This window comes from Chionomys nivalis, chromosome 9 (genome assembly GCF_950005125.1).
Source record: "Chionomys nivalis chromosome 9, mChiNiv1.1, whole genome shotgun sequence".
Lineage (NCBI taxonomy): Eukaryota > Metazoa > Chordata > Mammalia > Rodentia > Cricetidae > Chionomys > Chionomys nivalis.
In genome coordinates, this window is record NC_080094.1 from 19,358,173 (window position 1) to 19,385,794 (window position 27,622).

General features: G+C 44.3%; 1 protein-coding gene across 1 annotated transcript in view; it reads right to left on the bottom strand.

The window, feature by feature from the left end:
- The window catches only part of Dhx35 (DEAH-box helicase 35), a 60,021-nt gene that overhangs the window by 20,845 nt on the left and 11,554 nt on the right, over positions 1–27,622 (bottom strand). The window contains exons 3-12 of the mRNA XM_057781655.1: positions 27,014–27,106; positions 23,031–23,108; positions 17,091–17,195; positions 14,623–14,684; positions 13,907–13,976; positions 12,084–12,143; positions 6,924–7,036; positions 5,477–5,573; positions 3,791–3,949; positions 1,085–1,295 (exon numbers count right to left, since the gene is read on the bottom strand). Of these exons, the coding sequence (XP_057637638.1) occupies positions 1,085–1,295; positions 3,791–3,949; positions 5,477–5,573; positions 6,924–7,036; positions 12,084–12,143; positions 13,907–13,976; positions 14,623–14,684; positions 17,091–17,195; positions 23,031–23,108; positions 27,014–27,106 (1,048 nt within the window). The remainder of the gene's footprint in view (positions 1–1,084; positions 1,296–3,790; positions 3,950–5,476; positions 5,574–6,923; positions 7,037–12,083; positions 12,144–13,906; positions 13,977–14,622; positions 14,685–17,090; positions 17,196–23,030; positions 23,109–27,013; positions 27,107–27,622) is intronic.

The following is a 27,622-nucleotide window of genomic DNA, read 5'->3' on the forward strand; positions in this document are numbered from 1 at the left end:
CGAGAGGCAGAGGCACATGGATCTCTGTTCGAGGTCAGCCTGGTCTACACAGTGAGTTCCAAGACAGCCACGGCTACACAGAGAAACCTATCTTGAAAAACAAAACAAAGGGGGGGAGGGGGCACGTTACTTTACTTCAGAATGACAGAATGATACTTTTCAAACGTCTTTTTATCAGTGAAGTACTAAACCAAAACAGCAAGCATCTGCATAATCACTACTATCAGGCCCAGTTACTATCAACTCTGCTTAGGGTAGAGTATGTCAAGAAAGCAAGAACAGCACAAATAAGCAAAGAACAATGTAAAAATAAATCACCAAAACTGCCACCAGAATCTGACAAAGGACCTAATTACAAAGAGCAGAAATTGTACAAACCTAGCTTTTAAATCAAGCAGCCAAATGCAGCAATCCCGAGTGCTGGGATTAAAGGCGTGCGCCACCATCGCCCGGCTTAGCCCTCAGATTCTTAAGCAAACTGTAGGTAGATACTGGATAAAGGAGGGAATTAATGACCTGAAAATTCCATCTGGACGCTCGGAAGGTGTGTGCAGAGGCAAGGCGTGGGGTGGGGTCTCAGTACCACTCCCAGTGAAAGAGACATAGAGACCAGCAGCTTTGGAGCATCACGGTCCCTGTGCTTCGCAGCGTCGCTGGGCCGAAAGGAAAGCTGCTTAGGAGCCAGGCAGGCCTGCCTACCAGAATTCCACTCTGTGCCCTCAGAACCTAGCACGGCTCATGATGAGAGTGAGCCAATGATCTGTTGTCTGTGAATGACTCTCAGAGCAACTCAGCAAAGACAAACGGGGATTGATGTGAGGTGCCACTGGATTCAGGAGTCTCGGGGTAAGAGCACAGCACATTAAACAGGGGGGAAGTGAGGAAGACAGTGCTTGAAGTACAAAGTCTGTGCTGGGTTCTGACCGGGGCCCAACACCAGGTCAGAAGAGAGGAGGTAGGCAGGTGCGGGGTCAATGAGCCAGCCTCGGAAAGAAGCGGTGGGGACGCCAAAAAGGAGAGCTGGATTTTATGGTAAGTTCTGCCCTGTGCTCCAAAGCCCAGGCTACTATAAGAAAATCCACACCTGTATAGAGACGGTAACACTTTCCGGAGCGGTTGCGCCCACCACGTCCTGCCCTCTGGTTGGCTGACGCCTGAGACACTGGTACCACCACCAAGCATTCAATAGCTGTCCTGGGGTTATAGGCACGAAGCTTCATAAAGCCACAGTCAATCACATACACAATGCCACTGATTGTAATGGAAGTTTCTGCCACATTGGTGGCCACAATCACCTACCAAAAAGAGAAAGAAAGCTGGTTGGTTCTTTCCAGTTTAAATAAACTTAGAAACCCTAAGATACATTGATATTTCAAACACTATGCTGTGAGGGAGGAATTAAGGAGTCACAACACCAGGTAGAAATGTTCCAGTTCTTTAACCATACACAGCTCCCTCAAGCTCCCAAGCTCCCCTTCCTCATCTACACAGTGTGGCCACCGCCTCCCCCAGGGTTGTCGAGGGGAGAAGATCCAAACATAAAGAGATTAGAACCTAACACTGAGCACATGGTAAGTTCTTAATGTCTGTTTTCTCTCTTACGCAATCAAACAGCCATCTTGTACAAAGCCTCACAAGCACACAACCTTGGACTTTCACATCTACTGTATAGAAACATCATCTACTTGTTCACGCAACTATCTCTAAGGCTCCGCATTTGACCAAGCACCGATTAAGGAATATACGATGGAGGAGAGAAAGCCCTGCTCTCCAGAGTTTAAGCTCCTGTGTGTCTACAGCAGAAGCACCTCTATCAGGCAGTTCACTTCAGAAAGCAGCAGGTACTGGGGAGAAAGCACAGCCATTATATGCTACATAGTATATGTTACACATTATATAGTATAACAAAGTTTCCCCTTCACATTGCTGTCCAGAGAAAACATCCCAGAAAGATGAACGTGAGCTGAGACCTACTAACAGAACTGGCCAACGCTATAGGGACCAGAGAGAAGTGCCACAGGAAGGAGATACTGCTAATACTGCCACTGTGCAAGGAGCATGAGTGATGTGTGTGTGTGTGGTGGGGTCTCTGCTACAGTGCAGTGCAGCAGTCTCTGGCTACTGTGCATACCGGCCAGCTTTCACTGCTGGGTTTGAGGCAGCTGGGGACAGGCATATAAAACACACACAACCTTTTTCAAGCACTTCACATTTTATAAAACCATTTTATGAAAATAGTCCTACTTTTATATAGTAGAGGGTTACAATTTTATACTAACCAATTTTATAGTATAAGCTTATACTTATGGCATAAACTACTGTATACCTTATAGTATAAGCTATTGGTGAAGCAGGGAAGATGGTGCAGTGGGTAAGGGTACCTATTGTCAAACCTGAGGACCTGAGCTCAATCCCTGGAACCGACATAGTAAGAGAAAAGAATTGACTCCCATAAGTATACTTTGACGTCCATATGTGCATATAACACGTATGTGCCCTGCCCCACACCACATAAATAAATGTAATAAAAATGTTTAATTACATGTTTTACAGCTAGGAAATCTGAGATCTAAAGCTAAATAACTTAGGGCAAGGCATAAAGTAACTCAAGGGTGAAACCCCAGCCTGTAGACTGGCAGAGCGCAGTTCGTGCATGACTGGGCGGGTTCAGACTGTTCCATGCCAAAATGTCTGAAGCTGGGAGTGGGTCCTTAGACCACACCGTCCTCACCTACTTCACTCTGAGCCGCCTGCCATGACCACGTCTAGGGAAGGAGAAAGGAGGAGGGGCAGAAATCAGGCTCCTGGTTTCTTCTTGCCACCACACCCATCCTCAACCTAATTTCAGGGCTAAACATTTAACCGATTTAAACTTGGTTCTAAAGGCAAATTGGATTAGGAACCGCTGTTAGTAACTTTATCTTGTTCTGACTGACCACAATCCACCATGACAGTCTCTGAGGCTGAGGTAATAATGTGTTGAGAAAAGTATTAGGCAGACAAAGAAAAGCTCCAAGAAGTAAGCTGCTCTGGTAATTACCACCAGAGTGGCCGAAATTTCTCTGAGCAGGGTTAGAAACCTCACACCACACTACCTACTATGGACTTTTAAACCTACTGTATAGAAACATGGACCTCAGATTTGAAAGAAAAGTCCTGTCTAGCAAAGTTCATTTCAACTGAAAAAATAATACAGGTGGGGAGCTGGAGAGATGGCTCAGTGGTTAAGAGCACTGACTGCTCTTCCAAAGGACCCGGGTTCAATTCCCAGCAGTTACACGGCAGTTCACAACTGTCTATAACTCAAAGATCTGACACCCTCCCACAGCCACACATGCAGGCAAAACACCAATGCACACAAAATAAAAATAAACTATAAAAATAAAATGGTCTGGGGAGATGGCTCAGAGGGTAAAATGCCAGCTGTACCAGTGTGAGGCCCTAAGTCTCCAGAACCCACACAAAACCAGAAGGGTAGCATGTGCCTGTCATCCCAGAACTAACACAGTGAGAGGAGGCAGAGAGAGGAAAATCCCAGCATCTGTGGGTCACCTAGCCTGGCAGACACGGCAGCAAGCAAGAGACCCTGTCTCAATCAAGGCTGTCCTCTGACCTCAACATATGCACTGTGGTACATGTCCACACTTACACACATGAATGCTCATATACACACATACATGAACACACACTAATACATACATATACTAAAAGCATCTTAGCAGGACATGACAAAGGGGAGTCAGTGTGATTACAAATGGCTGCAAGCACCACTAAGCAATAGGAGTCTCACCTTTCTGACGCTGTGTGACACCCTTTCAAACACCTTCATCTGCTCAAAAGAAGGTAGTCCTGCATACATGGGGAGAACCCGGAGGTGTTTCTTCATCCCAGTGCGAGCCAGCGCCCGCGCCTGCTCGATCAGCATGGATACAACAGTTTCTACTTCTTCCTAAACACGGAACCAGAAACCAAAGAAGCTGGTCATGCTAGCACACTGAAAGAACAAATGCTGGCGTACAGGCTTTAACTCTGCCACCTTCAGCAGCTGCTCTGCTGCCATGGCCCACTCAGAATGACATTAAACCCAATTCTACCAAATAACAGTATCAACGGAATGAAACCCTGTAACTGTACAATTAATAAAACTAAACCTTCTGTAGTTAATAGACAAGTTCCTATAAATAGAAACAATAAGGAACTGGAGAGCTGGATCAGTGGTAAAGCCTATACAGCTCTTGCAGAGGACCGGATTTCGGTTCCCATCACCCATGTCAGGCAGCTCACTCTGCCTCTGACTCCAGCTCCAGGGTATCCAATGCCCTCTTCAGGCCTCTACACAGGCATCTGCACTCACTACACATAGATATACACATAATTTTTAAATGACTATTCATACACAGCTTTTATGGACTAAGGCAAACAGAGCATTCCATGTGCACGGGCATGCTGAACATTCTGTGCAGACGGACAAGCTGCAGCCTATGAAGTCATGGTAAGCATTCCTGAGAAAAGATTACTAACTATGGGAAATGTCTAGCAGTGGAAAAGGCTACGGCTGGAGCTAGTTCTGAGCAGAACTACAACCGTAAGAGTGTTCTGGCTTATTCGGATGTTTTCCACTATGTGGTCACTAACTGCCTGCAGAATGAGCTGGAAAGATGTCCAAATTAAAGGACCCACTCCTAATGTTAGGTCACTGGGGAAAGGATGCCCAACTTTTTGACCACGGGTTGTGATTGCAAAATGCACAGTGTACCTAGTGCAACATCCAATACTGGCAAACAAAACAGCCCCTTTGATGTAAAACCTGATTTATTCTGAAATCAGCTAATATATTTAAAACATCGTGGCAAGAAAGATGGTTCAGAGATTAAGAGCACTTGCTGCTCTTTTAGAGGACCTGTGTTTAGTTACCACCACAGGCAGATCACAATCACCTGTAACTCCAGTTCCAGTAGATCTGAACCCTCGTGTCCTCCATGGGCACATGCACCCACATGGTACATATACATACACAAAGGCTCACACACATACTCGTAAAATAAAATTAAAATTTAAAAATGCAATTAACCCTATATGAACAGAATAGAGAGAAGCTAATGACCCCCTGACAAATCTAGATGGTAGACAATGACATCAAACCAACAATTTTTTATGCAGTTTAGCCACTATGAAATGCAATTAAACCTGACACAAGGAGCTGGAGAGATGGCTTAGTAACTAAAACCACGGGCTGCTTTTCCAGAGGACCTAGGCTTAATTCCCAGTACTCACAGGGCAGCTCACAATCATCAGTATCTCCAATTCCAGAGTACCTAACTTTTTCTGACCACCTCAAGCACCAAGCATGCAGGCAAAACATCTGTGCATAATTTAACAAGAAAAGAGAAGAAAAGAAACAAATGGCTAAGAACAGGGCTCTGTTACCTCTGGTACTGACTTAACATGTCTACTCAGAGAGACTGGGTAAAGTTACCTGGCCAGTAAGGAAGGCTAGTATATCTCCATCTCCCTCTGTCTGGTGAATTTTCACCACTGTGTCCACAGTTGCCTTGATATAATCTGGAACAGGACTGGAAAAAAAAGATGAGGAAAAAGCTCATCACTGGAACAAGCTCATTCATTACTCACAGCTCCAATTACCAATAACTTGGCAGCCAAACCTCATCAGGGTTAGTTTGGGCCATCCCAGCAGGTAATTAGCATATGGATAAGTAAAACAAATGTCCTTTTTTCCCCAAGTGCAGCAATCAAGAACTGAGGGTGTATCTCAATAGTACAGCATTTGCCTAACGTACGTAAAGTCCTAGGTTCAATCCCCAGCACAAGAAGGAAAAAACAATATTAAATGCAGCACTTCTATACATAATTACATGCAGGCAATTGTTTCAGCTCTATCTGCTAAGAAATAAAGAACATTCTGGAAGATAGAATGTTCTGGAAATTGGGCCAGTCCAGCCCCCTGTCCAAGTTAGGGTTGCTAAGAAATAAAGAACATTCTGGAAGATAGAATGTTCTGGAAATTGGGCCAGTCCAGCCCCCTGTCCAAGTTAGGGTTTCTCTTGCCATGATGAAACAACATGACAAAAAGCAAGTTGGCGAGGAAAGGGTTTATCTGGCTTACACTTCCACAGCACTGTTCATCAAGGAAGGAAATCAGGACAGGAACTCACAGGGTAGGAATCTGGAGGCAGGAGCTGATGCAGAAGCCATGGAGGAGTACTTTACTTACTTCTCATGGCTTGTTCAGCCTGCTTTCTCACAGAACCCAGGACCACCAACCCATGGGTGGCCTCACCTGGGCCCTCCCCCATCAATCACTAATTAAGAAACCACCTAGAGGCTTGTCTACAGCCCAAGTTTAGGAAGGCATTTTCTCTACTGAGGCTCCGATGACCTTAGTTTGTGTCAAACTGACATAAACCAGTCAGCACAGCACACTCATCTTCCAAGGGCTGAGTGAACAGAAATAACAGACCTTCCCTCCAGCTGGAAGGACTCAAAGATGAAGTTTACAATTCTCTGGATTTATCAGGCACTGGAGCAGGCCCAGAAACTAGGTACAGCAACTAGGATGGCCCCTTGCTAATAAGATGACCTTGCTAAGGATGAAGACAACCAAAAGGCGGGACTGAGCAGTGCCTCCCTTGCTGATGGCACCCTGGGAACTCTCGCTCAGAAGACTGCCAAACCACATCCCTTTAGCCTACTACTTCACTCTCCAACTGAGCTATTGGCCACAGATGCATGTAAATTTGCATAGGAGAGTCAAGACTAAATTCAGCAGTAATGCTGGTCCAGCTTCCAGAGCATTCTACGGATAACAGGTACTGCACAAGCTGCAGGCGGATGATACTCCCTATTCTTCTGCATGACAGACAAGGTCCCATATCATCATCACCAAGAAGCAAGCATTACCAGACCTTTGTAGGTAAAAGATATCCACTGGAAATGTCCGCCCTTCCACTGTCAGGGTCACACAGGTATCCCTGGCTGGGTCACTGGTTTCATTCTGGTTAAAGAAATCTCGAAATTTCTAAAAATAAATATATACATAAATATTATCCACATTTATCTCAAAGATTGATCACAGTAATCCATAGAAAGAAAAAATAAAACTGGCAGAGGAAATTGGGATGGTAGAATGAAGACTACATGTGGCAGAACAGTTTATTTTATTTTAGAGACAGGACCCCACATAGCTCGGCTAGCCTCAAATTCACTACATAGCTGAGGCTGGCCTTGAACTCCAGACCCCCCTGCCTCCACTTCTTGAGTGGATTATATGTGTGCCAGCACATCACACAGAGCGGTTTTCTGAAGTCACAATTTTCTTTCTTTTCTTTTACAGCTCCACCTGCCATCTTCCCAAAGGCCAGCTTTGTGGAGACAGGGTCTTGATACTCAGTTCAGACAAATCTGAAACTCTATGTAGACCAGGCTGGACTCAAAATCAGGATCCTCCTTCCTCTGGCTCCCGAATACTGAAATTACAGGTGTGTTTCATCACATCCACTAAAATTTATTTTTCTCTTATTGAAATTGCAGGGAAATTTTCAATGACAGATTCTAAAGGTCTGATTAAAAATAAGGGTTAAAATTTAATGACCCTAAGCTGCCATGTAGCTATGGTATTACTTTATTCCTACCCTCTGTATTTTATTTAGTTGAAAATGAGGTATGACTCAGTTTGGTACAGGTTAAACCAGGCTGGTGGATAGCCCTAATCTGGAGAGCACACGTTTGCTGGCACAAGGTTGTCAATTCATAAAGGGTTCCCTCTTGCACAATAGGTGTGTCTCTGATACATGTTTACTATATCTTCCCAATAGATTTCAGACTATCTGATAGCATGAACAGTATCTTCTCCAATCGTGTGCACATGCATGCTGACAACGGACAGAACAGTACTGATTTCTTCTTAATCAATGAAGAAACATCTCCACCAATGGATATCTTGGGCTCAATTACTACGACTATGAGAAGAGGTTGGGACAGAACTGGACAGAATCGCTAGGGCCAGGTTTAAACATTCCAGGCAGCTCAGAGTCAGCAAAGGTGGATATAAGCAAAGAGTCAAGACTATCACCAACACCCAGTGTCAGCTGACCGGGGGCCAGGGAAGGAGTGGACAGCCTTGAGGAAAGAGGGGAGATTCAATACCCCAAGGAGGAAGTGAGTGAGGAAGCAGGAAGACTGGGGACAGCAGGGCCCAGGGCTGCAGGAGGGGGACTTTAAGAAGGGCTTGCTGGTCACAGATACCACCAGGACACACTGAACAGAGAGAGGTAAGGCCATTGACAGCTTCACTGGATGGTGTGGATGGCTGGTCCCAGGCTACTGGAATTGTTGACCAGGAGCTACTCTTAAAAAAAAAAAAACACTTCCCATGTACTGAGAGACACAAAGTCTGTGTCCTTAAGATTTTTATCTGGTACCTTCACTAGGAATGTACAGATAAAACCCAAAAACTCAGGGTAGAGAGAAGGCTTGGTGGTTAAGAGTACTGGCTGCTCTTCCAGAGGACCCAGGTTCAATTCCCAGTACCCACATGGTGGTCCACAACTGTCTGTAACTCCAGTTACAGGAGGCTGATGCCCTTTCCTGATGTCCACGAGCAGTAAGCATGCAAATGGCATATATATATGAGATATATATATATATGAGATGTATATACATGAGATACATATATATACAGATAAAATGCCCATATACATAAAACAAACAGTAATAATAAATTTTCTCCTTAAAAGGTCAATAACCTATTTCTCAAGAGCGCATGAATCCTGAGGCAGAATCAAGGAGACATAAAGTAAAGCAAGCCCCTCACCTGGAAAACTTGAGTGAGGTTCAAGAGGTGGGGTCACAATGACATGGTGGAGAGAAAGGGGGACAGTCTGTGAGAGTAAATGGCGATGATGGAGCCTTTGCTGGGCCACCTGCCAGCTCACTTCAGCTTGCCGTCCTAGGAGCTGCTCTCACCTGGCCCACACTAGATAGCTCCCAGCAGTCACATCCATGCCCTCCCCAATCCCCACCCAACCTAACAAGATTGGTCTCAGCAAACTGGTCCAATGTGGGAATCTGACCTCAGAGGACTCAGAATCCTTCACCAGAACCGATGGAAGAGAGAAATTAATCTCTCTACAAGTTATCAGACCTCTGACGAGACAACAACAACAAAACAGGGGAACTGTCCGCCAGCTAGCTCCTGTCGTGTGGACGGGCTCAAGGAGAAGAATGCGATAAAGGAAAAGGAACACTTTGCAACCACACCAGCTATGGATGCACCTGCTCCCCGAATCAAGCTTCTACAAACAGGGCAGCTAAACCAATCAAGGCAACTACCTGATCAGCCTCCAGCCTCTCTGCCACTTCCATGTTGCAGACATCGGTGTCTCATCTACAGGCTGAGCCACCCACCCAAGTGAAACCTGAGCAGGTGACCTGTAGGCAGCATTATACATCTAGACAGCTTGACATTAAGTTTGTCACCTATAGACACAGCAACTTGGGCATCCTTGGGCCTCCAGATGAAAATGCTAGGTAAGCCACACCCTATGCTGCTCACTCCACAAAGTGGTCCTCACCCCAGGCTCCTTAGCCCACTAACATCCTCTTCCTCTCACTTAAGAATACACATATTGGCGCTGGAGAGATGGTTCCGTGGTTAAGAGCACTGGTTGCTCTTCCAGGACCTTGGTTCAATTCCCAGCAACCACATGGCAGCTCACAACTGTCAGTAACTCCAGTTCTGCTCCAATGGATCTGACTCCCTCCAACACCACATAAATTTTTTTAAAAATTAATACAGACTAAACAGATTATACTAAAGAATACATGTGAATATATAAAGATGCATGTAACAATAAAAAAAGTCATGATTTGGAAGAGAGCATGGAAGGTAAATGGGAGGGTTAACAGAAAGAAAGGGGAGGGGGAGTGATGTAAGTATATTATAATATCAGAAAGAAAAGAAAGACAATGCAAAGTAGCAATGAGCAGTTCACAGCTGCCAGTTATCAAAAAGTCCAAGGCGGGGTGATTATACTTTTCACTACAACTAAACCTGTTTAGGTCAGTTTTTCATTTTATAATTTTTAAGAGAGAAAGAAGGAAGGAAAAGACAACAGAGATGATCTGTGCAACTGTCCCATAAGGGAGAGAACCAGAGGCAAGTCAAGATTCCTCCTATAATGGTTACCTTGACGCACTCTACAGTCACCTGGGAAGAAAGATCAGCGCGATGAGTGACGGTCTAGATCAGGCCAGCCTGTGGACATGTCTGTCAGGAGGGCAGGGAGTGCCCTGCTTGTATTAACTGATGTGAGAGAACTCAAGTCCATCATGGGCACCATTCTAACTGTACTACAAGTGGGAAAAAGCTGGGGCCAGAGAAATGGCTCACCGATTAAGAGAACTCATTTACATGTATTAAGAGGACCAGGGTTCAATTCCCAGCACCAATATGGCAGCTCACAGCCAACTGTAACTCCAGTCCCAGGAAATCCGATGCCCTTTCTTGGTTTCCATGGGTACTGAACACACACTGTGCACAGATATACATGCAGGCAAAACACCCATATGCATAGAAGTAACCATGTTCTAATAAATGGCTAAAAGAGTGAAAGGTGAGCTGAAATAAGCATGCATGCATTTATTTCTCTCTGAGAGCAAACACTTTCATTCCTAGGCTGCTTGTTGTCAAGGTGTGTTATCACAGCATCAGAAATGAAATTAAAATACCTGTGGAGAACATTCCAGCAGACATCATGGTGACAGAGATGACAGCTAATGCAAGAGGACAATAAACAGTTCAAACTCAGAGGTGATCATGGGCAGCCTGAAGCCAAGAGCTCCAACGGCTTGTAAACAAACTGACCTGGATACACCGGCAGACTCCTCTCACCAAGTCAGTCGCATTCTTCCTCTCAGGGACACAGAGGAACAAGTCAGGGGACAGACCCTCACATCTAACCCGCAAGACAAAGCTGGCCTCCTGACCGGCATTTCTGTAACTACTCCCTGTGTTTCTACACAACACAAGAATCATCTTTCTGAGTCCCAAATACAGGCAAATCACTGTCCTACCTACTACAGTGTAAGGCAAGAGGGTAAAATCATGAGTAAGACAGAACCCCAATCTGCAAGGATTCAAGCAATTCCTGAACAAGCACCTAAAGTCAGTGCAACTGAAACACACACAAAGCAGTACAGAGGGGTGAGGCCTTAGGGAGGGCCTCTCTGAGGAGGTGAGGGTCTCCTGGACTCAAACCCTGCTAACACGCCACCTCCTTAGTGAAAAGTTCTTGACACTCCCAGCTGGCTGGACTGAAGAGCAGCCTTCTAAGTCACCTTAACACACTGAACACCTATTCATGCTCTGCCTTCCCTGGACTCGGGGATGTATGGGTCACCTGTAGCTAGCAGCAGTCTTAGCATATAGCACATATAAACAACAAGTGGCCAAAAGAACGAGATGAACTGAACTGTTTTAAAATAAAATATTAGTCATCAAGACAGTAAATCAGCCATATAAAAACACAGGACCGAAGAGATGGCTCGGTTGGTAAGGATGTCTACTGCTGAGCCTGATAACCTTGATCCCTGGGGCCCACACGGTAGTACAGAGTTGATTCTAACAAGTTATTCTGACCTCCACCATGGCCTGTGTGCCCCCCACCACACATACAAAAAAAATTAAAAGTTAAATAAAAAAAGAAAAAAAAACACTTAATGTGAAAACTACTACATTTCAGGAAAAGCTTCAAGTGCATCAAAAACGTTAAAATAAGTGTGCAATTTTCATAAATAAACTCAAGAAATATGGCCTCACACTGAAGAGTAACTAAAAAGAAACTGCCCATGTCAGGAGAAAGACAGCAGAGACAGAGACAAGGCAAGAGTGTGATCATCAACTGATTCGCAGTTGAAAAGGAACATCGTGGGACATCCGGGCACCAGATGGGTCCAAAAGAAGCAGGTCACTCTGCCAAAGACATGCCCTGCCTGGAGGCTTGCTCCCAACGATGTTTGACAGTTCCAGTGTTTACACAGAAGGGGGAGGAGAGAGATGCCCTTACCTCTGCGTCCAGAGTGGCTGAGGCCACAATCAAGCGAAGATCCCCTCGCTTTTTCTGAATCTGGAAAAGAAGGCATCAGGAAATAATGGTGACAGTGGAATAAGGTACAATTCCTAACCAGACATGGTGACTTGGGCCTGTAAATTCCAGCAAGCAGGAGGCCAGGGCAGGAGGGTCACAGTTTAAGGCCAGCCTGGGCTAGACAGCAAGACCCTGTCACAAAACAAAGCAGAGGCTTTTCAGTAGACGAGAATGCTACAAACAGCTGGCTGCTGATGTCACAAATCACTGTGAGGTAAACCACTCTTCCTGATTTTGAAAATGTACAAAATTTTGTAATTATGACCCAGTAAAAATTTTATACAAAATACAAAAAGAATTTAAAACTTTGACCTTAACCCGACCCACTCTCTAACTCTAATCCTAAATTTAAGGAGCAAATTTGAAATTATTAAAAATAAATGCTTTTCCTCACATGTGAGTTTTGGGGTAGTGTAAAGGCATATATTCAAACTCAGAAGTATGAAAAAGTGCATTAAAAACCAAGAAATGACAAATCTTGACACCAAGATATCAATATGGCATTAATATTTATTCAAAGAAATGTGGTCACTGGGCATATAGCACATCTGCCACACTCAAGAGCGGCCACATGAGGCTCCTCTATACTGGCAAAGCCTGTATAGAACTGCCCTGTTTACACTGTCCCTAGGTGGGGATGAGCTAGTGAGAAAATTCCTCATATATATCAGAAAGTCTGATCATCAGCCAAAAGATAAAATAATAAAATAACGACAACAGAAGTGGTGTATCTATTCCTAGTTGTGTGCCGGCCACCTTCAGGGCACATATGTAGTCATGCGATGCAGGCTACACAAAGATACAAGGCTGAGGAGGTGGCGAGCGACCAACAGTAACCCACCTTCCCCTCACCTCACTGTGGACAGCCATGGAGAGGCATCCTTTTCTTACTTGCACAAAGGTAAATGTATGGTGTCATCTTAAGACTGTGTTGTCTTATTTAAGCCTCATGACCAATCACGATATCTAGCAGACTTTCCTATGAAACAGTTCCTAGTCTGCCCTTGTCCAGGCATAGCCACTAGCCACAAGTGGCTATGAAGAGCCTTTGAAATACACTAGCATGATAGAAAGATTAAACTGCTATTGTAATCCTCTTTCAAATAATTCAAATTTCATTTCAGGGAGCTCACTGCCATTAAGGCCATATACTTAAGCATATACGTGTCAGGAAGAATGTGGCAGATCCCAACAGCCTTGTGCAGCCATCAAAAACACTGTCTTCGGGGACGTGGAAGTGGCTTAGTGGTTAACAGCACTGGCTGTTCTTGCAGAAATTCTGTTCCTAGCACGCACATCAGACAATCACTTGTTACTCCAGTTCTTGGGGATCTGGTGCCCTCTTCTGACCCCTGCAGGCACCTGTACACATGTGTAAACAGACATACATATAGGCACACACATACTCATGACACAAATACAAAATCTTTAAAATAATAATAACAATAATGTCTTCAAAGATGAAGACAAACATTCTTGATATAATACTAAACATGCAAGATACAAATTAGCACACACTGTCCAATCCCACTGTGTCAAAACATATACAGAGGTGGGCAGGCACAGACAGAGAAGAAAAGCACATCAACATTTGGCTCGTGTTTTTCTCCGAATGGATAGGATGATGGGATAATTTTCCCTTTGTATTTGTTGGATTTTCCAAATTGTTGTCATTACTTTCCTAACCAGGCAACAACATAAAAAGAAAACACAGAAAGCAAAATACGAGCAGTAGAGGCTACCTTCTTCAGCAAGCCAATGGCAATGTCTGTATACAAGGTCCTCTCGTGGGCTTCGTCCAGCATGATGACACTGAGAATTAGAGGGACACTCTCGGTGAGCATTGAAACAACAGCCCACAAAATCCCACCCCACCCACCAAAGAGACCTCTGGGTACTCAGCACTCATGTAATGCTATCAAATCAAGAGAAAAACACAAGTCACACACCAAAGCTGCAGAGCAACCCTGGTGCTCCCAGTGATGCCCAAAGATACACAAAGAAGGGAGAAAGAGCTAAGCCCTCAGCTGCACTTTGTGTACAAATTGAACAGAACACGGACCAGAGGGAGAAGTGGAACGCTTGCCTACCATGTGCAGGCTCTGAGTTCCAGCCCCAGCAACTGGCTAGCCACTTCTCTGCTGGGCTATGGTTCTGTAGTTACCCCAATTCCCGGAGTGTGTCACAGGGAAGATAAACAAAACCAAGCCAACAGGCAGACTGGTGGCAGATGTCCGTGGGCCTGCTTTTGCTCATGTTTTTGTTTGTCTGCATTATGTACTCGCTGTTGATGCCTCTAAGAGGCACCACTATCAAATCTGAAAAACTAGCAAAGGCAGGAAGAGGACAGATGAGGGCAGCTGAACAGACCTGAATCTCAGCTGCTAAGCTGACTGCTTCACAGTGTACAAGTGAGCTTTGGAAACATTAGGAAGGTATCACAGAAAATTACATTTACCTATATTTTGTTAACAATGGATCAACCATCATTTCCCTGACCAGCATCCCATCCGTAAGGAACTAAAAAGTAAAAATACAAAGAAAGAGAAATTTATTTACAGTGATGATTCAAGTTCAAGTATAATCTCTGTTCGCATGCAAGAATAATCCACTCAGCACAGTAAAGACAACACCTCAGTAGCTTTATTCATTCAGCAAAGTTTGAAAAAAAATTCCCACACTGGGCTGAAGACCTTTCCCCACCATCTCGTGGCCTAGTTCCTAATGCTAATTAGCATCAACAGCAATTCATGTACAATCAAGTGAGTCTCCCACTCGCCATTATTTACTATGTGAATGCACCGAGTGGGATAACAACTCAGATGTTCTCAACCACGGCCCCACTGACAGCCGCGTTTAGAGTGTGGGCTCCGCAGTCACCTGCCTGAGTTCAGAGCCCGGCTCTGCTTTTACCTGCTGTAAATACCCAGGCCAAGTGCTTAGCATTGGAGTCTCATTCCTCCCGTGTCAAATGAGGTAATATAACAATTTCACCAAGTTACAGTGAAAACTAAGTAGGATTAGTAAACACTAATAAAATGCTTCAGAAATGAGCAGTAACAAGTGGGTGCCATTACCTCACTCCAAACAAGGTTGATGATGAGCAAGGCTAAGCTCTCCTACAGTCTTGTTTCACTCTGACTTTAAAAGTGGTATGTGTTTCCAATACAGTTTGCTTGGCCCTGGTTCCAGCTGTCACCGCCCCTCCCTCTCCACACACACACAGAAGCAAGTAGAAAGTTCTACCAACAAGTCTTAGCAAAGCTGCTCATGGACCCAAAAAAAGAGCCACATGACTACAACACTCACCCAGTGTTAACTGGTTCACACATAACTGAAGTCATAAACACAACACAAATTCCCTTTACCTGACAACATGGGTATCAAAAATTTGGAAAACAAAGTCTGTATTGGCTAGCTTTATGTTAGTCTGGCACATGTTAGAGTCATGTAGGAAGAACCTCAACTGAGAAAATTCCTTTACCACATTGGCCAGTGGGCAAGTCTGTGGGCATTTTCTTGACTGAAGATTGATGGGGAGGGCCCAGCTCACTCTGGGCAGTGCCACCCCTGGATAGGTAGTCCTGGGTGTGTAAGAAAGCAGGCTGAGCAAGCCAGGAGGAGCAAGGCAGTAAGTGCTGCAGAATATTTGTGTAACTATGCAAAGATGTGCTGCATTTGTTTAACTATATGAAAATATGTTGCATTTGCTTAATTATGTAAAGATGTGCTGCTATTTTACCTTGCCTGCCTAAGGTACCTGATTGGTCTAATAAAAAGCCGAACAGCCAATGGCAAGGGAAGAAGCATAGACGGGACTTCCGGGCTGGGAGAGTAAGTAGGAGGAGGAATTTAGACTTGAAGAAAGAAAAAGAGATGCCAGAGAAACACCAGGGCCAGACAGACAGACACAGACAAATCAGGAAAGTATGGCATACAAAGTGAAAGAAAGGTAAAAAGCCCCGAAGCAAAAAGTAGAGGAATAGAAAAAGGTTAAATTAAGTTAGAAGAGCTAGTGGGACAAGCCTAAGTTAAAGCCAAACATTCATAATTAATAATAAGTCTCCGCATCTTTATTGGGAGCTGGTTGGTGGTCCAAAGAAAACTCCAATTACAAGTAATCAGCACTCCTCCATGGCCTCTGCTTTAGTTCCTGCCTTGAGCTCCTGCCATGATTTCCCTGAATGGTGGACTCTAAGTTGTAAAACTGAAATAAACCCATTCCTCTCCAAGTTGCTTCTGGCCGTGGTGTTTTATCACAGCAGTAGAAATCCTAACTAATCAAGATCCATTTTCTTACAACTGGCTACAGTGTTCGCTTGGCTCATCTGAACAGTTGTAATCCCTGTGTTCCAGGATGCAAGGCACACTGGTCTAAGGACCCAGCTTCATTTCATCCAGCACCTTGCTCACGGCTCTACAGGACTATTCAGTCTTGGTTCTAGTACAGTGATGAACTATCACCAATTACCACTATGCTAATTACTTTATTATTATGTCAGCTACCACTGAGACAGTCCATTAGACAGTTCTAACTAGCCAACCACTGTGAATTCCAAGCTGTACCAGTTTACACCAGTTCACCCCGTGTTTGTCTGTACAGTTTTGTTTCTCAGCATGAGTCAGTAGAAAAAGCCTAGCATGTGCAGGAAAGGGAACGCTGCATCCTTACACTGTCACCAGCGAACACATACAGATGAGAACTGACATCCCTCCCAGGCCTCAGGATTGTCAGCTACAGAACAGGGATAAATCTTACTCCCGTGTTCATTTCTGGGCTAAGATTCAAGGACTCTTTCAAACTGCTCTGGTCTTCACAGAAGACGAATATCCCGTAGAGACCTCACTGCCCTGGCCTGCACAAGCTTTAACTCCCCAGGGAATCCTCTCCCCTGTTCACACTGGAAGTCCCTGTAAGCACTTCACCTTGATTCTGGTTGCCAGCGGGTCGGTGCAGTCATCAAAGCGGATGCAGTAGCCCACCTCGTGGCCCAGCACTGCGCCCCTTTCGTCAGCTACTCTCCCTGCAACCTTTGAGAAGAAAGATCATGCTGAAAATAGAGACACAGTGATTACTGCACGGGGCACACGCTACAGGGAACATAAAGGTCATATCACACAGCAAGTGAACAATGAGGAGAAAGGGACAGGTCACTGGAGAGGAGTGAACACTGATGATCAGCTGATAGAGCTCTCAGTCTGTCATGGCCTTGAGACAACTTCAAACAGAATACAAGGGCTGGGCATGGTGGCACAAGCCTTTAAACCCAGCACTGGGAAGTGGGGGCAGAGGATCTCTGTGAATTTGAACCCAGCCTGATCTACACAGCAGTCCTAGGCCAGCCAGAGATACACAGTGAGACCCTGTTTCAAAAGAAAGACAAAGCAGAGAGCATACAAAATAAAAGGAAAATCACACAATGATTTTACACATCAGTATTGAGGAAACTGAGCTGTGGGTGTGGTGCCCCTATCAGTGTGGAAGGCCCCAGGGTTAAATGACCAGCACCGGGGAAAAAAAGAAAACCAAAGAAATCACAAGCAAAACCCGAAAGATCTAAACCACAGATTCAAGCTAAAGAGCTATTTGGCAGTGACACACTTGCATAAGACCCCCGGGGTCTTGGGGGATGAGGGGGAGCAGGGGAGCAGGATAACTGAACACAGGAGTGGGCCAAGTTCATCTCCTCTTCAGAGGCAAGCGTGTTCCAAAGGTCAGATGCCTAACACAATTTTCAACCTTACTCCAGCTACCAGCACTCCTGAAAGTCAATGAAGATACAAACACGCTTTTAAAAACAGACAGGCTAGTGTCTGAAAGGAGCAATGAAAGATCCACCTGACCATCACACAAAATGAGAAAACAAAACCTGCAGCATGAGGGCCACCCCGGATATACCACAAATCAAAGGGCGGTATAGGAAGGACTATGGCATATGCTGATAACCTCAGCCCTTGGGAAGCAGAGGCAGGAGAATAAAAATTTCAGTCAGCCTGGCATACACAGCACGACTCTATCTCAAAAGCAGGGAGGGGTGCTGAGGAGATAGCCTGGGGCTTTCCTTGCAAGCATAGGGACGGGACCTGAGTTTACCCCAACACCCACACACAGAGTCTGGAGTGGAGTATTCTAACCCCAGCAGGGGAGGCGGGTGGACTCCTAAGGCTCAGCAGCCAGCAAGCTAGCCTCCCACTGAGCTCCAGGCCAAGGAAGGACACTGTCTCCAAAAGACAAGGTGGCACCTGAGGAATGACACCTGAATCTGTTTTCTAGCCTCTACACCCACATATGCACACACACGGGTCTGTGCACAAGTAAACACACACACACACACGTGAATGTAAGGAAATTACAAAAAAAAATCCATCTAGCCAGATCCCTAACTGTCTCAAAAAAACCATTCGAAGTTTACTAATAGGAAATATCTGAAATGAAAGCCAGGCAGTGGCTCACGCCTGTGAACCCAGCTACTCGGAGACGAGAAGACTCGAGCGCAAGCCCTGCAGGGACGACTTCGGAAATCCCTCCACCATCTCAAAAGACAGACCGGCATGAAGAGGCAATCACAGTTACTAGGGGTTTTTTCATAGACAGTTTCACATTTGCTATCTAAACACATGACTGAAAAGAACAAAGCTAAGCCATGAGGTTCCATGACCTCGCATACCCAACCAGAGAAAGCAGTTGTGTGTCACCCTCCTTCCAGGCCAGGCAGCCCCAAACCCCATAATGGCTAGTCTGAGTTTGGAATGCAGTTGCTCAAGGAAGGGTCCTGAGGCAGCCCAGACTCCGGACCACAGAGACTCCCTGCACTCAGCCATCCCCACCATCAATGTGCACAAGAAACCAACAAGCAGATGAAGATCAGAAGCAGCCTCGCCCGGCGACCTGAAATTACAGATCTGACAAGACCCACTCCCAATCAATCATCAAGCAGGCGGTCCACACCATGCAGTCTTTCAAAACATCTTATGAAACCAGAGGTGCACCCTGCTTGGCTCTGCCTCTGGAGGGTGCGTTTCCCAGGAGGCTTAGTTATCATGGTTGTTCTGAGCTAATCATTCACATCTCAGAAAAAGGCACAGACAAGCTGTGCAGAGATGCTGGGAACCTGCAGGGAAAATAGGCTAGGAAGAATGAGCACAAATAAGCCAGCCTCTTCAGAAAATAGTCATTTTGTGGGTATAAAAGTAAAATTCAACGTTTCTGTTCTTACTATTTCATTATTTGCATAAACATGCATTTTAAAAGTGTGCGTGCATGCATGTGTGCATGTGTGTTTGGGCTGGAGAGATGGCTCGGTGGTTAAGAGCATGTACTATTCTTGCAGAGGACCCAAGTTCAGTTCCAAGCACCAATGTTCAGTGACTCACAGCTGCCTCTAATTCTAGCTCCAAGGGGACAGAAGCCTCTGACCTCCTTGGGCACCAGCAGCCACACATGCATATATAAATATACACATTAAAAAATAATAAATTTTTTCTTAATGTTTTAACTAAGTGTAATGACATACATCTATAATACCAACTCCCAGGAGGCTGAAGCAGGAGGTTTGCCAGTTCCAGCCAGGCTAGGCTATGGGCACAAGTCCTCACCTTCAAATAAATACACAGATATATAAGCTATGTATATAAGATTTACCATTAATAATCACGCAGGATTATAGTCTGTTGGCTTCATTTATGTGCTTCTTATTTATCTACTACTTGTGGTGGGTATGTGTAGATGTGTAGGTGCCTGTGCCAGTGTGCTTCGGGCGGTCAGAGGACAACTTGTGGGGGACAGTTCTCGCCTTCCACCATGTGGCAACCAAACCCAGATCCTCAGGCTTGGCAGCAAGTGCCAAGCTGCTGAACCATCTTGCCAACCCTCTACTGGCTTTTTAATAGATTTTCGCCTCTACCGTTTACATTGTGTTCTCCATAACTCCATCAGATTCAACATCACAATCACTGAACAACTGCTACACAGCAAGTTAGACCTGCGTTCTCATGAAGCACAGGAGCTAAGATACAGCAGGACATTCCAACATGGTCCATGAACACACATGTTCCACGGCTCCCCTCTTAGGTGGAAGAAGGGCTGGTCTGGAGGCTAAATTTGGACTCGTGAGACCAGTGGCCCTGCTTACCAAGTGCCTCTCAGAGATCCAGTACAACTTCTGCAGTTTGTTCTTGGGCTCAGTCTGTGCACACAGCACATCTCTGAGAAGTGCCATCTTAAACATGGCAGCCCATCACCACTCACGGTTAATTTAAGTGTTCTTTGTTCTGTCAAGAGAAAGCTTGCAGTTGCTCGGGATGTTATCTGTAGCTACAAACGTACAGTTAAGAGCTGGGATTTCAAACCACACACAGGGCAAGCTGCTCTAATTTTTAGCTGAGTCATCTCTCAGTGACATAAAAAGTTAACTCACTGCAAATTCCAGACAACACATTCTCTCTCTTAAATCCTCTCTTATCCTCTCTCTCTCCATTCTCATTCTCTCCCCACCGTGTAATCCTGGTAGTCCGAAAGTAGAAACAAGAAGACCAAGAGCACTGAGGCCAGCCTGAGTTACATAAAGACCCTGTCTCAAAAGATAACAACAAAGTTTGAGGCCAGCCTGGTATACAGAGTGAGTTCTAGGACAGTCAGGGCTACATAGAGAAATCCTTTCTCAAAAAACAAACACACACACTAAACATAAGCACACACATATGCGCACACACATTCACTCACACACACACACAAACATATACACGCACGCACGCGTGCACACACACATACTAGAAGTGCACACAGTGAATATGCCACAGAGAAGAAAGACTCAGATGCTGTTCTTTCTCCACAGGAAATAACAGAAAATCACTGCTGTGTGCACAGGCCATCAGTGGAAGGCAGCCAAAACTCAGGGAGGAAAGTTTATACAACTGTGTCTGTCAGGCAGATTTAACTGATAAAAACATGCTATTTCTCTGGGTGTTTTTCATGTTTATGGCATTACCTGTTTTTATTTGTAACATATTGCATAATCTCTCATTCTAAATATTCACTGTTGGACTGAAAAGACTCAAGGTACAGGTACAGATGAAAAGGAATCAAATGGGATAAACGTAACTAAAAACAGCAACAGGCTGGGGGTGGGAGCCGGGTGCAATACAGCACTAGCCTGCAGCACCAGCTCTGTGTGCAGCTGGGTGCAATACAGCATTAGCCTAACCCAATCCTGGCTCACCTGCTGAACAGAATTCCAAGGGGTCTTGTCTAAAGTGCATTCTTGGGTGAAATTCAGACTCGAAGAACCTGAATATGCACAGGTGGGTCTGGGGTTTTGAGAGCACTAGGCCAGCTGGGGATTGGTTTTTGAGGGTGGGGTTGGCTGGACACTAATGTGGTAGGTTTCAGAGTGTGAACACGTGTTCACATAGCATTATGATTCCTGTAGAGATAATCCAGGAGCCTCCAGGTGGCTGGACAAGGGACAGGTAAAATGCACCATACTTTGCCATGTTTAAAGTTGACCCATGTTGCCGGGCGATGGTGGCGCACGCCTTTAATCCCAGCACTCGGGAGGCAGAGGCAGGCGGATCTCTGTGAGTTCGAGACCAGCCTGGTCTACAAGAGCTAGTTCCAGGACAGGCTCCAAAACCACAGAGAAACCTTGTCTCGAAAAACCAAAAAAAAAAAAAAAAACCAAAAAAAAAAAAAAAAGATCACATCAAATATTCTCAAACATGTTTTTTAGAAAAGTGCTAAATGTGGGACTGGAAAGATGTCTTGGTGGTTAAGAGCACTAGTTGTTCAACCAGAGGGCCTGGGTTCAATTCCCAGCACTCCCATGGTGGATCACAACATCTATAAGTCTATTCCCAGATGATCTGATGCCCTCTTCCGGTCTCCATGAGCACTGCATGAATATGGTACATGAATATGAATGTGAAACACCCATACACAAAAGATAATAAAGTAGTTTTTAAAATGTAAATCTTAAAATAAAAATCACAGTGCTGCATCAATGAAGGATGGGAGAGAGCCCATCTCCTCCTCCCTCATAAAACACATTTGAAAAATAGGCCAGGTACAACATCTCACATTTGTTTTGATGATGGTCAGTTTTTTTGTTTTTTGACACAAGGTATCACTACGTGTATAGACAGATAAATAGACAGACAGACAGATAGACTGACCGACCGACCAGAGTGGACTATATTGCTATAGACCCTAAAATCATAGAGATCCGCCTGCCTCTGCCTCCTGAGTGCTGGGATTAAAGGTGTGCACCACCACTCCTAGTAGTCAGGATACTTAGGCAGAAGGATTGCCTAAAGTTCTAGGCTAGCATCAGCTTCGAGACCCTGCCTCAAAAAGAAAATAAGAGAAAAGGGAAAATTTACTGTGAAAACATTAAGCAAGTTTTGTTGTTGTTGTTTTCAAGCTTTAGCAAATTATTTTGCGGTGAGAAAATGTTTATCTATAGTTCGAAGCTGCCCCATTTTACTATTTCAGTTTCCTCTTTTGTTATATTTAATTCACATAAAGTCCACACTTATAAAAGTGTTCCTATCCAGCCTGCAGCCACTGACCCAACCACTCCTCCCTCCTTATCCTGGAGAGAACCATGGAGCGGTACTCGCCAGCTTTCACAGTGCTTCTCCTGCTGAGTTGGGCTTTAAACAAATATATTTATTTTTATATCTAAACTCCTTATTACTAACTGGTTCATAACATACAGGTATCAATTCTGCAAAATTTCCAATCAAAGCTCTCTTTAAGCTAAATTCTTAAGGAGTAACTTCCACTCATTTGTATTTTTCAGGAAGTGAGAAAGGAAGTGATGGGGAACAGAAGGGACAGGCACAGTCATAACACAGAGAGAAACTCACTGTCACAGCGGCCACTCTTCGCGGCTGGGTCACTCCAACCACTCGTCCTTCGGCTGTCCAGCCAGCTTCTGCCAGGTACTGCAAGGAGAAGCACAGATGGATTAGTATCTCCCAGACAATCCTTCCTCCAGGTGACCCTGCTCTGTGCTAAGTCACCAAGAAATGCCACATTGCAGCGTGACAGATGACAGACTTCAGGCTTGTTAATGTTAGCAAGTCCCTTTCACACCGAAGCTGATGGAAGAACCAAGAGACAGATTCAGCATGAAGACTCCCTGGTCCTACAGTGTCTATGTGTTCTGGCTGCACCAGGCAAAAGAAACGGTTAGTCACGAGAACAGCACTCAATCTACAGAACAGAGAATTCTAAAGTACACAGAGACAGCTAAACATGAAGTACCAACCATACAGCACATTTTAGACAAGCTAAATAAAAACTACTGTTCACAACTATACATAAATATATACCATTAGAATATATTAGATACAACTTGATTAAATATGTTTTCTGTGTCTATATCTGATTTTAATCAATTAAAACTCAACATGTACAACTGGTTATCAGACTTAATTTTCTTTTTATAAAACAATGGATACATTACTTCTATAACAGAAAAGATTAAAATTGGAATTTCATAAATTCATTGATCTAAAAAAAATAAAGGTAATAGCTGGGTGTGGTGGTACACCCCTTTAATCCCAGCACTCAGGAAGCAAAGGCAGGCAAATCTGTGAGTTCAAGGCCAGCCTGGTCTATAAAGCAAGTTCTAGGACAGCCAGGACGACACAAAGAAAGCCTATCTGAAAAAAGAAATGAAAAACAAAAAGTTTAAAAGGTAATACAGAAATTAAAGAGAATTGCTGTCTGTAGGGGTTAGGTAGCAAAGAGCCAGGGGAAAGGAGCAGTTCACAGAGGGAGACAGGGATGAGCGGGCATAAGAGCTCTGGATGGGTCTTCTCTGACAGAGAACCCACTGTTCTATGTGCTCTTCAAAAACCCAACAGCCAAAACTAGTAAAGACCTAGAGGAAAACAGAAAGAAAAACAAACACTAACATATGACCCTATGCACAAATGATAGCACAAACCCAGAAGCACAGGTGGGAGAGTGGTACCTCACTAAGCAGGCTGAGTGATGATAGAGAGTGGTACCCTCACTGAGCAGGTTGAGTGACATGGACAGTGGTACCCTCACTGATCAGGTCGAGTGACGATGGAGATTGATACCTTCAATGACTAAACTGAGTGATGATAGAGAGTGGTATCCTCACTGACCAAGCTGAGTGATGAAGAATGGTACCCTGACCATATCGAGTGAAATAAAGAGTGGTACCCTCACTGAGCAAGCTGAGTGATGACAGAGAATGGTACCCTCATTGACCAAGCTAAGAGACAATGGAGATTGGTACCCTCAATGACTAAGCTGAGTGACGGCAGAGAGTGATACCCTCACTGAGCAGGCTGAGTGACACTAGAGAGTGGTATCCTCACTAATGCTAAAGAGCTGGACAGAAACATCCTCAGAAATGATTAATCCAGACAGGGATAGGAGATAGCAATTCCTTAACTATGTTATGTGTATACTAGAATCCAACAAACACATAAACAAGCCCATAGTGATTGGTCTTGATTCAAGAGTGATAAATGCAGGGACACAAGAGCTTTGGGGGAGGGGAGACGGTTAATATCCAAAGTCATCCAGCAGCAAGCACCCTTGCAGTGGGATCCTGACTTCTCTAATGAAAGGAAACAAAGTTCATACACAGACCATAGAAGATGAGCCACATCTTGTAGATCTAGGAAGTTTGGTGCTGGTCAAAAGGGATGAAAACTTTTAGACAGAAGGTGGACGCAAAAGAAAGAGCTTCTCACAGCCAGATGTGGAACCATTTAAGCAGTAAAATAAACATGGTACTGGATTTCACACTGTGAAAACACAGCTGTACATGAACCATACAACTACACGTAAATAATCAAATATGTAAATAGGAGAGAGAGGAACTGTGATTCTCAAAGTAGATTCCCTCTAGTAGAGGTACAGAGAAAGAGGAACATGTTATAGCTGCAGACAGGGCCTATAGGGGAGATTAAAATCAGGTCAAAGTTTAAAGAGAAGGAGCTTGGCACCCTGACATTCTTCCTCCAAAGATACTTATCAACTGAGAAGGCACAGAAAATAGTGTTAGAGGTGACATCCGGCACCTTAACCGAGAGCCCAGAGTCAGAATGGGCACTGATAAGACAGATCACAAAGCTCGGATATGATGCACACCACCATTTCTGATGTATTCTTGCAAAAATTGCACAGGCTTCTTCTAACAGGAGAAGTGACCAAGACTGAGAGCCATTTAATACACAAATGAGGAATACTCTAGGAAAGTGTGACGGACACGAGAGGTGAAGGAAGGAGGCCCTCCCACTAGCTGAGGAGACTAAACAGAAACAGCAACTGAATGCAGTGTAGGACCCTGGAACTGAAAAAAGAAACCTGTGACAGAACTGGCGGGGATTTAAACACAACCTTAGGTTTAGCGCCTACTGCCCACTGCTAACGCCTGCTATCTGTCTGTGCTGCAAGCAGCATGGGGAGCAGAAGGCACTACGTTAGTTTGATGACTTCACTCCTAATCTAAAGCTAGCTAAAATTCAAGTTTAAAAACGACAGTGAAGAACAAAGTGCTGTACAAAATGGTTTTCACTGTCAAAACTGTAGTGTCTTACAGTAGTCACATAGCAGAAAATACTGTTAACTACCCCAACCAACAAATACAGGCAGAATTACAAGGACACAGCTAAAGTTCCATGAATGCCTATGTACATTCCCACATGCCTAACTCTGCAAGGAAGACAGCAGCATCAACAGCATTCAGATGACGGAATAAGGAGGTCAAAACCTCGTCTGAGGAAACGATAAAAACCCAAGAGCTGGAGTTCAAGGCCAGCAAACCAAAGCCTTGAACATCATCTGAAACTCTACAATCTGTAAGCACACAGACACACAAGGTGTCTCTCAGCAGTCATGTTGTGAATGACACATGGTTTCCATGAAAATAACCTGTTCATGAAGCTAGTCATCTCAATAAACTAGGCAATTTAGGTTTAGATTTCAAATGGAGGCAAGGTAAAAAGGATCTCTGCAAGTTCAAGGCCAGCATGGTCTACATAGCAAGCTCCTGGATAGCAAGGCTACAGAGATCCTGTCTCAAAAAAGCAAAAATATATACATACTTATAGTGTTCACTTACGTGGTCTATAAAATATAGTATGATAAACACATTATAATAATGTAATTAATAATGATTGGTGTAGAAGCTGGAATGGAGTTACCGTTGTCTGTGTGTGAGCAGCAAGCAGAGACTAACAGGGCCACAGAAGGCTTCTGGAGTTCTGCTGTGTCTTCAACTGAGCGCTAGTAACAAATATCACCCCCTGTAAAAATGCTGCACACTATGCAATCAGGATATACACACTTTCCTGTGTGCATTTTATACTTCAGCACATGGTGAAGAAATGCCTGCAGGCTCTTGATCCTGGTCACTTAACTGTCATTCTTCACCTGTCAAGTCAAGGCTCTTTCTTACCTCATAGCACACTTCTCCACCCGAGTGCCACAGCAGACATTTTTCCAATAAGACAAGCTCCTTCCACAGCGATATGTGATAACAGCCAACGTTACTTACGCTACAGCAGTATTCAACCGGGATTCACCATGGACGGAACTACATACTGCACATCTCAGAATGAGTTCCTACTGTTCCTTTCAGAAAATGGCCACTCTTACGATTTTGGGAGTATAATAAATTGGAAACAATTATTAACTTTATCATAAATTAAAAATCATAAGTTTAGTTTAGCAAAATATCTGAGAAGAGTGTTTCTTGCAAGGAGACCATGAGTGTGGTGGAATGACAGGAAAGAGCATCCCCAAGTTACAGAGTACTCCCAGTTAAAATCTTCATGGAAGGATAGTAATGCGTACTCACCTGCGGAATCTGGGTGCTCTTCCCACATCCCGTTTCTCCAACAATCACCACGGTCTGATAATTTTCTACCAAGTACAAAATGTGGTTCCTAAGCTGGGAGAGAGCAGAAGGACATCGTAGGCAACCACACTTTGTCTCAGAATACCCAAGCAAACAAACTTCAACTCTGTGAAATAAAGAGTGAATTGTAGGGGGCTGGAGAGATGGCTCAGAGGTTAAGAGCATTGCCTACTCTTCCAAAGGTCCTGAGTTCAATTCCCACAACCACATGGTGGCTCACAACCATCTGTAATGGGATCTGGTGTGTAGGCATACACACAGACAGAATATTGTATAATAAATAAATAAATAAATATTTTTTTAAAAAGTGAATTTTAAGAACTATCAAAATGTGGCTCCAGCTCTCAGAGGTCACTGGTGTCAACATGAGCCAAGGTGTGGACGTAACACTTGTAGTGCGTGTTAACATTCTCAACTCTCCAATTAAAGACTGTCACCTGTATGAAGTAATACTGCAGGTATATTAATACATGAACACACACACATACACACACACACACAAGGTAGTAAAAATCAAGCATGATGGTACATGCCATCTCAGAACTTACA